Source organism: Plasmodium vinckei (assembly GCF_900681995.1).
Source record: "Plasmodium vinckei vinckei genome assembly, chromosome: PVVCY_13".
Taxonomy (NCBI): domain Eukaryota; phylum Apicomplexa; class Aconoidasida; order Haemosporida; family Plasmodiidae; genus Plasmodium; species Plasmodium vinckei.
In genome coordinates this window covers 2,280,772-2,297,631 of record NC_051305.1, presented here as the reverse complement: position 1 = coordinate 2,297,631, position 16,860 = coordinate 2,280,772, and the positions used below count along the sequence as shown (strand labels likewise).

The following is a 16,860-nucleotide window of genomic DNA, read 5'->3' as shown; positions in this document are numbered from 1 at the left end:
TCATCTTGAATATTCATCAAATATTTCCTGAAATCTGAAAATTATAGCACATAAATACATTCAGTTGTATTCATATCATAATTAAATAGACATAACTACACATTTTAACCTTAAAAATATTTAATATGTATAATAAATAAGGTATATAAATTCATACATTCAACTGAATTTTCGTGCTCCATTTTTTGTTCTAGTTTTATCTTTTTTAATTCATCTTGCTCTCCTTTCGTTCCATATTCAAAAAAGGCTTTAACGCACCTGTTTTATTTTGTAATTATATATATGCATACATATATAATGTGTATGTATATACATTGTTTGGTTTGCTTATCCATAAAGCTGCATGTATAAAAACAAACAAAAAAAAACAATTAAAAATATCACCTTCTCTCTTCATTTGTAATTGGTTTATAATCCAGAAATGTTAAGCTTGGCAATGTATTCACAAATAGTTTTCGGTAATTTTTATATTTTGATAGCTGAAAAGGAATGAAATGCACAATAAACTTATTATAGAATAAAATGAGAAATAATAACATTTTTTCTTTTTTAATTATGGACACAAAAAATTATTCTACTTCCAAGTTATTTTAAGACATTGCAACTACGGTACCATAATCATACTCCACAAATTTTAAAAATAATTCATGAATATATTACTATAATTTATATACTCATTATAATTTGTATGTAAATCAAAATGTATATAAATTTAAGGTATTACTCCTGGGTTATTCATTATATATAAAATGTTTAGATGTTTCAGGTTGTAAAGATTTTCCAAAATGTCCTCTTCAATTTTGTTATTACTAAGATTTAAAATAGTAAGACATTTATTCTTTTCTAAAAGTGATACCATACTACATCCCTTATCGCCTAAGCAATTGTTACTTAAGTTTAGATCTTCAAGGAAGGATAAGTTTTCTATCATCAAAAAAAATATTATAACATAAAAAATGTACCAGGTATAATCATCGAATCAATAGTATGTACATTTTATAAAAAATACCACAACACATAATAGTAGAAATATTAAAAGCATGAAATTACCTAAATTTTCTATCGTATTAATATAATTATCCTCTAAATTTAATACTCGTAATTTTTTTAACGAGCTCAAATTTTCAATTTTTGAAATTCTGTTGGAGTTTAAATAGCTTTTTATGGTTAAGATAAAGAAAAATAAAAAATAATAAATAAAAAATGTGTAAAAAACATTTGTAAAATAATGGAATAAAATAGCCTCTAAAAAGGAAACTCTTCATATAACTACTTGTAGACAAGCGTTATGCTTGCCTAATATTATGAGTTAGCTTATTACATATATACGATTCACATATTTATATATTGAACTAACAGAGCAACTAGGTTTATACAGCTGTCCAATCCACAAATCCTTTCCAATGCTGAAAAAGTTATGCAAATATTTCAAATAGAAAGGAAAAAATTAATTCATTTTATATTTTGTTTCGTTGCCTATTTATTCATTATTTTATTTCTTTAACCATTGTTATTTAGATATAATGCTTTTAAATTGCTCAAGTTTTGAAGGCATTCTATTTTTTTATATAACTTATTATTTAAATATAGTACGTCGTTTAATTCGATAAGAGAGTAGTATGCGTCATTCTTTTGTACTACCCTTTTAATTTCATCATCGTTTAATACGTATTCCATCTTTATATAATATTTTAGTTATAATTTAGTTTGGTATTTATTTGTTTCGACAAATATAGTATTATATAATATTTTGGAAATGCTTTCCTAGCACATTCTAATAACATCCCCAATGCTCGGATATAAATCCATGGAACTATTATAAATTATTATCTTTTATTTTTAAAATAAAGTTTGTATTTTTATATTTTTTTAAACAAATAATATAAATTTAATAGAATATGGAGCATATATTATATTATGCATAAAGTTAATAAATATGAATATTAATAATTGTACATAAATTAATATGAATCATTAAAGAAAGTATATATATCATACATAGAAAAAATATTTGCACATATATATATGTATAGTTAATAAATATATAAAAATGGAATAAAATATAATAAAGTCTTTAAAGTTAAATATAAATAAAGAAACAAAATTCTTAAATTAACTCTTAAAAATATTAAAAACAAATATAATAATATAGAGTATAAAAATAATATGATGTTTTCTTTTTTCTTGTTTTTGGATAAAATTTTAATTTGCTTTTATAATAATTTTTTTTATCAATAAATGATTTAATATCCATTAATATATTTATATTAACAAAGTTAATTTTAAAAAATTTCATGCCAGTATATATATGACATACGTCTATATATATTATTTTAAAGTATATGAATTATTATTTTTCCAAATGTTATCTTCTTTCTTTTTTCTGCAAAAAGGACAATAACATAAAGTAATATGTTTACAGTTTCGTATGCAAGCATATGTATAAACAAATTTACTCAATTAAGGGTTATACAATTTCACAAAAAACAAAAACTATATCTAGTATAATGTATAAATCGTGGAAACTATCAAAAATACTTACCTTGCTGCGATGATACTCAACAAATATTGTTTGTTTTTCTCAATTCTATTCATTATTTCATAAGTAGTCATATCCTGAAAAAAAAAAACAAAAATGTATAGAAATGTGGATATACCTACATATTACATTCACATATTTGTACACTTGGCCAATATGAACATATGAATTACAGAAATAAGCATATGCTCCATTCCAATACATATAAAAATATATAGCTATATATAAATGCGCATTTTTCTAATCATTTCTATATTTAATAGGAATATGATTCATACCGATTCTGATGGAATTTCCTTAAATATATTTAATTTCTTAGGTACAGCATATGGATCGGGACCAAAATTCGAATAATTATAATCTGCTATAGAACCTCTAACAACTGTGTCAATTTGAAAGCGTTTAATAAAACTTTCGCTTATGACCCATGGTGCGCAAATAACTACATCGTCAACACCTTTCATAGCTAAAACTGTTAAGGTTCTTTCTAATACTGATGTAACTGGAAAATGATTTCCTTTCAATTTCCTAACAGTTTCATCTGAATATACTCCTACTAATAAATAGTCCCCTAATTTTCTAGCATTTTCTATCATTTTTAAGTGTCCCAAATGGAACATATCAAATGATCCATCTACATATACAACTTTATGGTGCTTTTTCTTTTCATGTTTTTCCATAAATAAATATATTTGTGAAGCTGCTATATACCCTTTATTTTTACTTATTATGACTTTTGTATTTGATGATGATACATCACTGTTTTTTTTCTTGTCGCCCTTTACTACTTTGGTATTATCTATATCAGTTGAATCACTTTTGGAAATTTTTAATTTCATTTTATCTTCTGTGGAATTTATATTATCGGCACCATTTTCACTGTTAGCCATACTATTTGTATCACAATTTTTATTTTTTTCTTCATCCTTTACATCTAATAGAGAATTATTTTTTAGGTTATTTAACTGAGGTGCGCTTATTTTATTTGGATTGGTAACGATTTGTAACAAATGATTTACAATAGTTGTAGTTGATATCCCATAACTCCTTTCAAATACTTTTAATCGATTATTTTTTTGTACATCTTCATAGCAGCATACTCCATTACGATCATATGCAATATCACTACCATGAGCTGCATAATCACAATTATATTTTTTTAATAGCTCCATATCTACGTTATATTTTGTTCCTATAATAACCTCATCGACCCATTTACAACCCGCTACTAATGCCCCTCTTTCGTCTTGTGTATATACTGGAGTAACTCCTTTTGAATTTAAAGCATCTTCATCTGAATTAATTCCAACAACAACAACATCCCCTAATTTTTTGGCTTGTCGCATAGCATTGAAATGCCCTGAATGGGATAAGTCAAAAATACCATCCACATATATTCTTTTTTCCTTGGGTTTTTTTTCATATGATGAATCAAAAGAATCTATATCAAATTCATTAATTTCCTCAGAATTATTTGATAAATCGCTATGAACATCCTTATCATATTCAGGAATAATCGGATGATTTCCAGAACAGTGATGATTGTGATGGTTACAACATTCTACATGATGATTATTATAATAATTAGAGGGAATTTTATGTATACAATTTGGATTACGTCGTCTATTATTAATACTTACAATTCCATTTTTATTTATGTTTTCCAATTCACTGAAAAATTTGTTATATATTTCTTCATCGTCCTTTATATTGAATTGCTCATTTATTTTTTCAATATAGTCAAACTTATTATTTTTCTTTATACTTTTAATTAACCCTAAAACCTTTTTCAAATATTCATGATTATAAATTGTATCAACTAAAAATTCATTCGACATTTTTTTTATTTTTTTTACAAATGTATATATGTTTGATTTATTTACATTTATTTATATATTGTATTTTATTGATATATGCATAAACAACTACACATATAAATAAAATGTATACCAAATTTTATTTGGTTTCAAAAAATTATAATTTTTAGAAAGGTCTAAATAAGATAAATATGCATGAATAATATATAATGCATGGCAATTAAATATGTTTGTAATATATTGTATGCTAACAAATCGTAATGTTGAGCTAGGGTATGTTAAATATATATTAATAAAAAATATAATATTTTAAACTATTAAACTTGTAAAACAAACACATGTATAGCTATATATAAGCATATTATATACGGTTCATAGGCACGTACTTTATACACATTTAAAGTTAAAGATAATATGTATATCTATTTTATAGAGTCGATAAATGCGTGGTATCAGGCTAAATTTGAATACGGGATTAATATTTATATATATTGTCTATTCATTACATTTTAAAAATCAGAAATTAAAAAAAGAAAAAAGCATCAAAGAATATAGCACAAATGTAATTATACAAGAAGCTCAAAAAATCGATTTATTTAAATCGTAAAAAAAATAAAACCACACCAAATTAATTATATGCAAATATATAGTGTTTATATTATGCACGAAAACAAAAATTCATTTATAAAGGTTTGTTATACAATACTTATTTCTACATTACTCATTTATGTAGGTATCTATAAGTATTATATATATGTGGAAATCTTGATAAAATATATGATACTATTAATAATATTAATACATATAAACAATTATTATTTTATATCATTTTTCTATAGTTGTAAACAATATAATAAAATATGATTAATCTGTGAAGGTAGAAAATATATGTATTACATTTTTTATGATTTTTTAAAATTAAATAATTAAATTCCTATTTATATAGGAACTTGTTATTTACTAAATCAAAGATGTAATTATAAATGTAAACATAAAAAGGGAAAAGTGCTTATACTATATTTAAGGTGTTATTAAATATATTCATAAAATATATATTTTGTATTCCTAAGTAAATATATAAAAATTAAATATAAAAATGAAAATATAAATAAATAAATAAATAAAACTCATAAAAATTATAACAAAATGAATTTGTCGCTATTTCAGGATAATTAAAGTATATATTAGCTATATATGGAGATTTACATATAAAATACTATTAATATAATCATTAGTATATAAATATTCACAATATTAAAAAATTATATATATTCTATATATCATAGTTAAATTTATTAAATGCATATATATATAATAACACTATAAAATGATAATAATAATTGTATAAAAAAATGCATTTATATATATTTTTTTTTTATTGCCAAATTATAAATTCGTAAAATATAAAACGGAAAAATAAGCACTAATATTTGATTATATATTTAATATTTCAGTATAAATAAATAATTTTTTTCATATAATAAAAGCATATAGTAAAATATTATTTAAAAAAAATGCATTACTATTTTTTTCAATAATTTTAAATTACTTTCCCAGTAAAACGGGATTGTGTATAAGTAATTATCATATATTTTCAAACGTATATAATCGCTAAGCATTACCTCAACAGGTGAATCAAAACTATCTTAGCGTTTAATAAAAAATTATATATTTCCTTTGGCTCACCCATATATATATGCTAAATATAAAGCCAGTTAATAAAAATCCCCTAAAAATACATGGCATTATAAGCAAACCTCCAGATTAATTTATATAATTTTTCTATATATTATTATACAGATGTAAGGACTAGTGCACCGGGAATACTCATCAAAATTGCCCAGGTTATTGTAAGCTGGAAAAATTAAATAAATACAATTCATACTTATTAAAATGCATATTTTTTTGTTCATTTTCGAATTTGAAATAATTACTTCTTAACATTCTTCTTTGGTTCTTTGTTTTAAAATATAAGTATTATACTGAGCTAATTTTAAAAGCAATAAGGAAAAAATTTTAATATTTTAATTATCATAATTTAAACTATATTTGTAACAAATTAAAATAACTTTGGCCATTATTCTTCAATTTCATCTAAATAATTTTTATTAAAGCTGCTACTCACACAAGCTTATTAAATATTTATGCAAAGGATATAATAGTTTTCCATTTTATATATTTATTTTGTCATATTCATTTCATATTATAGTTTTTTTTTCGTTTTTAAAACAAATATATGCACATACTTCCATAGATACTATGGCAAAATAATTCTCCAAAATAAAAAAAATATTAGTGAAACATAAAAATTTATAGTGTATATACAAATATATTTTGACTATACCACATTAGTATAAAAAAACCAATACATTGTAACTCATTATTTTTGTGAGCATATCGAAAAAACACTTTCTTTATGAGTACATATTTAAATATAGTCTAACGGTTAACTAATATATTATCAGATTGGTGGCTTTATCTTGTATTCCTTTTTCAATAATTGCAACTATTCTGTGAACAAAAAGTTCTTTACCTTTAGCACAAATTTCTTCCTTTCAAATGTTAATACAAATTATCGTATATGTACATATAAGCTTAAAATTATAAATTCATAAAATTGAAAATAAGGGTACTTGTAACCATAAGTAATTAAAGTTTTTTATCTCGTCTACTATCATTGTGCATAAGCAATGTCACCCTTTTTATAGTTGTAATAGTTATCTAAGATATAAAATATATACATACATTAAGCATTATATATATATGTATGTGAGCATGGTAAATGCGGACAAATTTAATAAATTTAACAAAACATACCATCTGGAACTATTGACCCATTTAATGCCGTTTGTTCTTTGTTCTAAAATAATTAAAAAATTGTGTTTTAGTGTATATGCAAAATAATCTAATAAAATATATATGAAAAAAAATACTATTTCTATCTAAGCCAAAGCATTATAAATTTATCATGCGTTTATGTGTCTATTATATAAACTTTTCTTAGAGTTTTAAAATATTACTATTATGATTTTTCTCCTATCTTTATTGTTTTTTGCTATATTATGCCTGCTTTCATTGTTCTTTTCTATGGTATAAAAAACATTTAGTAATTATATATTAATTCCTTGGATTTTTTATTTGTAAAACATATTTTAACACTATATGGTGTTCTTTATTTACCTGCTATCAAAAAACCTAATTTACTAACTCGATTTATAGGGGGGCCTAGTATGTAAAAAATGAAAGAAGAGGTATTTATGTGATAGTAATGTTCCACATATATATATGTATATAGCAAAATTCTAGTCTTTATGCATAAAATAAAGAATGTTTTATTTCTTTTACGAGAACAAAGGATAGACATGTGCTTATCATTTTCTTCACTCCCTAATTTCTTGTTATAATCCTTTAAAAACAAGCAATAATAAAATAAAAATGTACATACATATATGTCGTTCTAAGAGATAACTTAATTTTTAATTATATCCTTTACCAAAATGATAAATTCACAATTTGGAACTCGATTACACCTAAATATAATATTCACAAAAACCAATAGAAAAAAATATAAATATGCCCAATTAATATTGAGAACATATGATAAATGTTATTTGTTTGCTATCTAGCCGTTAAATTTTATTTTGTTCTGTCTTTTTTTAAATATTACTCTTCGGCTGCCTCCTTTGGAGATATGTCCTTTGAAATTTTCATTAGGATGTTATTTTTGTCACATTCCTAATATAAATGATGCATATATAAAGAAAAAGTAAAATATATATTATTATCAGAGTCATATTTTTACCATATATTTTTTTATTATTTTCTTTTTATTAATTCTTCTATTCCACTTTTAAGATACCCCTGACATATTCATGTAAATTGTTCTATAATTTTTCATTTGATCTGCGAACAAAATGTGGAAAATGCCCAAAAAATATATAGCATTGTTATGAAAATGATAATAAAACAAATGGGGACAGACATAACAATTCAATAAATTGAGAAGAATAAATAATATTAAAAAATTTAGACCTTTAATATGGTTCCCCTTAATAGCAGTTACCTAATAACAATTTAATATAAAATCAATATATTTAAAAATATATAAATATTAAAATAGAAAATTAACTTAGTTGAATCAGCCATAAGTTGAGAATAGTGCATAAATATATCTCTAACCCAATATTTTCGAGGACGAGCAAATATCCATTTATTTCCTTACACAAATAAAATAAGAAAATAAAAATATATTAAATCAAGAGTGTATAAGAAAAAAGAATAAGACATAAACAAAACAATAGGCTTATGAAACTAATAAACATGTATGCATAGTTTCTATATGATATTTTTGCAAAACCTGAGCATATCCAATTTGCTCCTGTATTTTCCACTTCTTTATCATCTTCATAAAAAATAGAATTTCGCAATACCCTTTTATCAGAATAGGAAATATAATCACACGTTTTTTTATAATCGCAAATATCTAATACTTTGCTTAGATTGTTATGTTTGCCCTGAAAAGGTGGTTTATTTGAATGATGCATAGTATATATATGTACATTATGTATATATTTTCAGCCACACTTTTTATATCAATAAAATAATATAATATTCTCTATCCTATTATATATTTTTTCATATTTATTTTTGGTTATCATCTATAATATATAGATTATATGCATAGACATAATTCTCTTACAAGGTTTGGGGCCAAAAGAAGGTTTTTCCCTTCACAATACTAAAAATCGAAGATTTCACAAAACATCGTAAATATTCCAAAGTGTTATATATGCGTATACGAATCAGAATGGTAAAAGCTATATATACACATTTATAACATTTGATATAAACACAGAAAAATACATTATACTTTATAACATACGTTTTGTGAGTTTCTTAATATTAAGAAGTGATTTAAATATTCCTTAATCTCTTCATCAAAAGATATTTTATTTAACGATATACTACAAACTCCTTAAAAACATTTTCATAAATTTTCGTTATTATTTGGTGTCGAGAACATGTATTTTTTTTCTAAATATATTTTTATATAAATGAAATGTCATGCCATGGATGTAAGAGTGTATGTAACACTTCAAATGATGTCTATTACAAATTACACTTTATAATATGCACCCTAAAGAGAGAGAAAAAAGAGAAAAACACATGTATTATAATCATTATACCTTACCAAATAATATCAAAGGAAGATACGAAAAAAAAACAAACAAAATGGTATTCATTTTTAAAAAATATTATATTAATTTGGATAACAAAAAGCGAAATATGAATGCCCTATAGTATAATTAAGAATCTTTTATAAGGAAACCTTATGGCATATATATATATATATATATATATATACTCATCAAATTAGAACGAAAAGACTATGTGAGCAGACATCCTCACTTATATGCATATATTTACATTACATTGTGATGTATGTACATCATTAGTACATAAACTTTTGCTGTAAATAACATTTGTTTTATTTTTCTATATGTTTTTTATGCACTGATCCTTATAAAATAACTTCGAAATAATAAATATTTAAACAAATCGCCAAGCCATTTTAAATGGCTAAATTTATATATACACGCATAAATGTAACGCATACACACTTGCATACAGTGTGTAGAAAATTCAGAGTATATAATTCTTTTTTTCATTAGATTTTAATGCAACTTAAATTTTTTCATAGTTATGTTTTATTTTACTATTATCATACTTTTATTAATATTCAATCTACATAAGTTTTTCCCCTTTTCTAGCACCAAAAGTGGTAACAGGTTATTAAAAAAAATGCTTAATATAACCCTGAATAATAATATAATAAAAATATTAATTTCCTTTTTGTATCACCCCCTTTTTAGTAAACCATTTAGGAATAATCCAAGCATTATAAGTTATTCCAAAAAGAACAGAACGAATATTAAAATGAAGACCAAATATATTGAATGATCACGAAAGAAATTTAGTGCATGATCTTATTTTTTAATTTTGTATCCTTATTTAAAAGCCATGTTTTATTATCTTATAAATTTTTCATTTTTACCCCCAATTGTACATGCATGTTTGCATTCACATATAAAACTGAAATGCTACTAACTAAATTTATATAAAAACCAGTTATTGTGTTATTCCTTGTATAATCATTATAGTGCGTATATACGCAAAAAGCCTTTTTATCCCAATTTATTGTGGGTAAATAAAATTATATAACCGCTAAGAATACATGTGTGCACACTTTTATTATAACCAATATACTATTTGTAGATAAAAGACAAAAATAGCTCATATGTGTTGAATGCTTTAATAAGGGCATTATAATAAACTGATTATTTAAAATATAAGAACAATGTAATAAATTTATAAAATATGTATACTTAAAAGAAATATTAAAAACTACTGGTACACCTTTATAAAAAATGTATTATATCTTAATGAAAATAAAACCTATATTTTTATTCATACCCTAATTACATAACATTATATATAAATATATGTTTATAATAAAAGTGCATTTAATAACATAAATATAATATAAAGTATAAAATATAAAACGAATAATAAAAATATTATAAAATATATAACAGTATATAAGTGAAAAATATTGTAGAAAACATTACGTGTATTTATAAAGTAACATTATTTTGTGTAAGATTTATTGAATTGTAATGAATAAATATGAAATAGGGAAAAACAAAAAGAAATTAAAAGAAAAAAAAAGGGAAACATATAAATTAATGAAAATCGAAGAAACCTATCCTAGATCATAGGTCAAATACAAAATAAATAAAATAAATAAATAGTAAATGTATATAAGAACTTATTTATTATCACATGTAGGGTGCGAGAATACACTAATGTAAAAATATTTTTTAAAAAACGATATGTATGTACATGCTAGCATTATGCCCTGCAATTATTACTTTGTAATAAATACTACCAATGTTATATGCATATGATATATATATTATACCCACTTATATATAATTTATTAATAAAAATTAAAAATAAAAAAAACCTATAATATATATGAAAACAAAAAAAAAAATATATATTTATATATATAATAAACGAAAAAATAATTTAAATAACAAAAAAAAACATAATTTTAGAAAAGTTTCATATTTTCGTAAATAAACGTGATATGTGAAATAATGTTATATAAGGAAGAAAAACGAAGCGCCAAGAACGCACAATAAAATATTAAATACCGACTATTTAGAAAAAAGAATGCAAAATTAAAAATTATATAAGCCAAACAAAATTAAAAAAAACTATTAAATAGGAATAAGAAAAATTAATTTATTTATTACATGTAGAAGGAAAATTAAATAGAAAGGGTTCCAATAGGAATACAATTTTACATGCTTGTATATATATTTTAGTTATAAAAAATTAATATACATGAAAACACAAATTTTATGATTATATATGCAATATCCTTTACATATATTAGTATATTGTATATCTTATAAATACTATCCCGTTATTGTATAACAAATACGTACCGGACTCCACTATTTATATATAGTATGATGCATATAACTATTACTCGCTATTAGTGTTAATGCCAAAATAAAATATTGCTATCATATAGTTTAAAATAATTTATTTTTTACACAATATAAATAACCCAGTGAATTTAATTATGTATTTTTTAACATAATTGTGAATATACTTAAACGCAGTTTTACTCCTTTATATTTATATATCGTTTGTTTTTTATTTTTTTTTTATTTTATAATATTTTTACAAAGTTATATTTTTTTTGACAAGTATATACATAAAAGTTGGCCATATTTTATATAAAATCTATCCCTTATATTTATATATAGCTACACTTTTGAAATATCATCAATTGATAGATATATATATTCTATAAATACACATACTAATATAATATATACCTATAGTTAATATTTATTGCAAAACACAACAAAATGGAGAATAATAAGAAAAACAATCAAAAACAAAACAGTATAGATGAAACTGAATTCCCTAATTCAAAAGTATTATTAGTATCAGTAAAAAGGACTAGAAGATTTTTAGAAAGAACTGCAAGGGAATTGTTAGCAGGAGGCACAAGATATATTATACTTAGTGGATTAGGAGATGCTTTACCACTTTGCGTACAATTACAAGCCTCATTACAATCTAAAAATGCTGCTACTGTTGTTAAAATAGAAACATCTTATAGTTATTTTAATACTAATTATTCATATACACCTGGATTAAAAATATATATGGAAAAACATCCAGAATTTAAAGGATCTCGAATATCACCAGGATATGTCAGTTTTTGTGATAAACCTGATAAATTTACTCCAATTTTTGATGAATCACCAAATGAATATATGTGCTCAGTCAATGCAGGAGACAATAATTTACATGTAGGAGGAGAAGGTATTAACGCCGCCTTTTCCGAATTATTATCTTCACATGGACATGAAATTGATAAATACGAATCACTATTTAAAGTAAGAAAATGAAAAAAAAACTAGCACATGCTTCATTTTAATGATCACAACAAATAAACATGATCATGGTTATATATATAAAATATTCTTTCTCTTTACCGTTTTACAGGAATTATTAGCCAAGGCTGCTAAGGAAAACGCCGATAAACCAGATGACGAAGTTAAGTCTGTTTTATATGAAAGTGTTGAAAAAAAATATCCCGATGTAAAATTAGCATTATGCAGAGTTAGAAACAGTCTTAAAAAAGGAAGCGATAATACAACAGGATCCGTTTTTATTGTTACATTCAAAAAAAAATTCCCCCATAAAAAAGAGAAAAATATGGGTATGGTTTATGTTGTAGGACCCAAGGGAAAAAATTTCAGTGGCGTCGAAGATTTCTTAGATGCTGTACATGAAACAGCAGAAAACTTAATGACTGCATTATGTGATTATAATGGATTAGTAAAAAGAGAAGAAATTAAACATGTAAGAATGAATACATGCAGAATATGCTTATTCTCAGGACAAGCATTTAAACATAGCAGCGCATCTAAATTAGATGTTGCAAAATCTATTTTAAATGGTCTTGCTGTTGGATATAGACATGGCCCATCACCTAGATTAAATTTCGCATATGATGAAAATGTCTTTAAAGATGCATGGATAGAAACAACCGGACTTCAAATTTTTAATCATAATGAAAAAGAACAATAAAAATATATTACACATGTGAGATCATTTTATTGTTTATTTTTTTCTTTATATATATAATATAGTATTCACTAAAAAATATGCTAAATTAGTAGATTTTTGTTTGGATGCTATATATATTATATAAAATAATTAAGTTTACATGTTTGTAATTAAAAGAAGAAAAGCGAGCGAAAATGAGTGAGGTCGTGTTAAAAAGAACAAATGAAAATAGATTAAATAGAATGTAAAGTTATGCAACTAAATAAGATGTACTATAGATACTATAAAAAACGTCACTATATATGCTTGTGTGTGCGTGTACGTGGGTACGTGTGCATATATTAAAATCGAGAGAATTTTTAGAAAAAAAAATATATACCCTTATAACAATATTGATTGTGAATTATATAATGTGTATAAACATGCTTATAACATACATATACTAAAGGAAAGCAAAATAATAGTAAAATTGTGGTAATAACATTATATTAGTTATATGATGTTACTATACACATAGTTTTATTTATACACACGATCATTATTTTTACAATTTTATCGATTTTTTACCAATTTTTTTATTCATTTTTACCAAATTATTTATGTATATTTTTTTTTTCATCGTTCTCTATTATTATATAAAAATTATTTATAGCACAAAACAACTATTTATAATTTTCATATTTTTAATTCAATTTATAAATAATTTTATGGTAGTTGCAAATAATTATAATTATGTTTTTAAGAAATATTCGATGTATGCATAAATCCATCATTGAATTAATTTTTTTTGATTAATATCACTAAATATTAAGGTTGCACATTATAAGGTTTGTTTAAATTTGTTCAGTTATTCACATATATATATTAATAAATATGAATAGACAAAAAAAATTATAAGGAAAATAAAATGAGACATATATTTTTAAGCCCGCATTATTTTCATTCGATATAAATAGAACATGAATAAAAATGTAATATTGCACTTTTATTTTACTAAAAAGACAAATCGCATATATTATTCTATTAATATTTATATATTTCATACATAAATATAAAAAGGAAAAAAATGTCAAGCTCACAAATGTTAAATAAATACGTAAATGTACGGATGGGAAATAAATATCCAAATGGAGACATATTGCAAAGTATAATTATTTTTCATATAATACGTTACAATAAGTTTATATTAATTTCCATATTATATATCCTTTAACATAATTATCAATAATGTGGCTAGTGTTTTACTAAAATATTGTATAATAAAAATAGGAAAACAAAACAAAAATATATATATTGAGATATTTCACATGGTCTTTTTTTTATTTTTTTCGGTATTTAAATAACGGTTGTCTTCTTGAAAGGCCAAATAAGCATACAGTATTGTTAGTGAAAATATATAGAGAATCACAAAATATATACTATATAATAAAGCGTTATTTTTTGTCATTCTCAAACAAAATATAAATAAGTATTTGTATAAACCTATTAAAATTATGGGTGATAATATAAGTAATAGTACAAATAGGAAAAACGTTTTAAAAACACCTGAATTCTCTTTATTGGATAAATAATCGCCTATTTCAAAATGCCTTGATCCTTCGTGTTTAATATTTCCCGCATAATGTGCTTCTTCACTGTATTCATTCTCTCCATTGTTATTTAACACATCGTCGCCATGCTGTCCCTTTCGTTTATTTTTCAACATTTTTCAAAAATACTGGGATTATAAATATACCAAAAAAACAGTTAAAAACAAAAATATATTTATAATAGCTGTACGCTTATTTTTACGAGGAAAGCCTTTATAAGGTTAGCATCATAAAAAATCATATAATTTTGAAAAAAATAAAAATAAAACGTAAATAAGATTACAGATATTATAAATTAATAATTATGTATTTTTATATTGTGCAACAAATAAACAGTTAAATTTTTAAATGAAAATTATATGCAAAAAAAATAATAAAATGCTGAAAAACAAACGCATATATTTTCATTTAATGTATGCCTTAAATCTTATATAATTTATGTCACAAAAAAATATATTTAGAACGATATACATATTTAAGTGCGCATATATATATAAAAAACATGCATACACTAACCAATAAACCGTTTTAATAGTTATTTCCCACAAATATAGAGAATATTAGTAGCTTAAAACATTTTAAATATATTAGCAATAGTTGTGCATGTATATGATCATATGTTTTAGTCTTACAGTGATTAAAAAGTTAAATAAAAAGCAATGTAATAATATTCTTTAAAAAAATGAATTTAAACAACCCTTGAAAGTTTGTGCCCACATTTATCCGATTTTTTAGACCTCTTTATTGTGTAATACATGTTACAACAGTACGAATCAAATTCTGTTCTATATAAAGATATTTTTATTTGAAAAAATACAAGCATACTATTGTTTTAAATATGCATTTATAAATATTTACAACAAGAATTAAATGGTGTCATACACGATCAGGAGTTCTATGTCACTAAATATCTAGCTTGTTTGGCATTTAACAGTTTTATTTTAAATAATAAACCCAAACAATAATTATAAATTTGTATTTATAATGTTATACGACGATTAATTAAATAATCTATTACAATAATATAAAGATTTATAAATGTATTATTCGGAAAATTATTCCCTTCTTTTAAATATCGACACCATTTAACACTTCGGACGACTTATTATAAATATATATTTTCGGAATTGATACATATAAGACCATATTTATATAGCAGATGAACAAAACATTTTACATCAATATAAAATTAATAAAAGGATGCATATAGTAATACAAAGTTAATTTTCGTATATTAAGATACTTAAGCTCAAATAGTTTATGTTTCCCCTATGATATGCAACGAATCCATACACGCACATATTTAATATATAGTTATCATATTATAATTATATTTATATATTCACGAATTTGTGAATGACAAAGGAATTTATTTCTAAAGGTTGGGAATATGTCTATATTATAAACTAAAAACGTATTCTATATTTTTGACACTCCCTTTTTTACATAATATGGGTATACCCCCAAAACAACAAATACCGTGTTATAAATTATCAATATAAACATCAAAATGTAGAAAAATATATACATAATAATATACACATATATAATATATTATTTTCTATTGACGCATCTAATATGGTCTTATCTTGTATTACGTTTATTTATTCTTTTTTAATTTACTTACATCAAAATGATGTCATTTGGGCACGTCACCTTAAAATTTGTGGGCAGTATAAAATACCAAAAAAAACAAAAAAGGAAAACTATCAATTATTATATAAAAAAATAAAATAAATATGGGGAGTTTAAT

General features: G+C 22.9%; 5 protein-coding genes across 5 annotated transcripts; 1 reads left to right on the top strand and 4 right to left on the bottom strand.

Annotated features, from left to right (window-relative positions):
* Positions 1–110: 110 nt before the first annotated feature.
* Positions 111–1,677, bottom strand: PVVCY_1306370 (leucine-rich repeat protein; the record flags this gene model as incomplete). Its single annotated transcript, XM_037634803.1, has 6 exons — positions 111–258; positions 385–479; positions 725–924; positions 1,051–1,157; positions 1,358–1,406; positions 1,506–1,677. The coding sequence occupies 6 exons, from the start codon at positions 1,675–1,677 to the stop codon at positions 111–113; spliced, it is 771 nt and encodes a 256-aa protein (XP_037490850.1).
* Positions 1,678–2,328: 651 nt separating this feature from the next.
* Positions 2,329–4,377, bottom strand: PVVCY_1306360 (ethanolamine-phosphate cytidylyltransferase, putative; the record flags this gene model as incomplete). Its single annotated transcript, XM_008624306.1, has 3 exons — positions 2,329–2,383; positions 2,543–2,616; positions 2,818–4,377. The coding sequence occupies 3 exons, from the start codon at positions 4,375–4,377 to the stop codon at positions 2,329–2,331; spliced, it is 1,689 nt and encodes a 562-aa protein (XP_008622528.1).
* Positions 4,378–7,030: 2,653 nt separating this feature from the next.
* Positions 7,031–9,599, bottom strand: PVVCY_1306350 (conserved Plasmodium protein, unknown function; the record flags this gene model as incomplete). The annotated part of the gene is made up of 14 exons (XM_008624305.2): positions 7,031–7,077; positions 7,174–7,216; positions 7,377–7,441; positions 7,537–7,581; positions 7,702–7,762; positions 7,850–7,886; positions 8,024–8,091; positions 8,216–8,259; positions 8,389–8,419; positions 8,536–8,573; positions 8,714–8,870; positions 9,056–9,094; positions 9,239–9,330; positions 9,548–9,599. 14 exons carry the CDS (start codon positions 9,597–9,599, stop codon positions 7,031–7,033), a joined length of 819 nt encoding a protein of 272 aa, XP_008622527.2.
* Positions 9,600–12,305: 2,706 nt separating this feature from the next.
* PVVCY_1306340 (DNA/RNA-binding protein Alba 4, putative) lies at positions 12,306–13,539 on the top strand (the record flags this gene model as incomplete). Its single annotated transcript, XM_008624304.1, has 2 exons — positions 12,306–12,842; positions 12,952–13,539. The coding sequence occupies 2 exons, from the start codon at positions 12,306–12,308 to the stop codon at positions 13,537–13,539; spliced, it is 1,125 nt and encodes a 374-aa protein (XP_008622526.1).
* A 1,282-nt stretch (positions 13,540–14,821) lies between these two features.
* Positions 14,822–15,223, bottom strand: PVVCY_1306330 (conserved Plasmodium protein, unknown function; the record flags this gene model as incomplete). Its single annotated transcript, XM_037634802.1, has 1 exon — positions 14,822–15,223. The coding sequence occupies one exon, from the start codon at positions 15,221–15,223 to the stop codon at positions 14,822–14,824; it is 402 nt and encodes a 133-aa protein (XP_037490849.1).
* Positions 15,224–16,860: the final 1,637 nt, after the last annotated feature.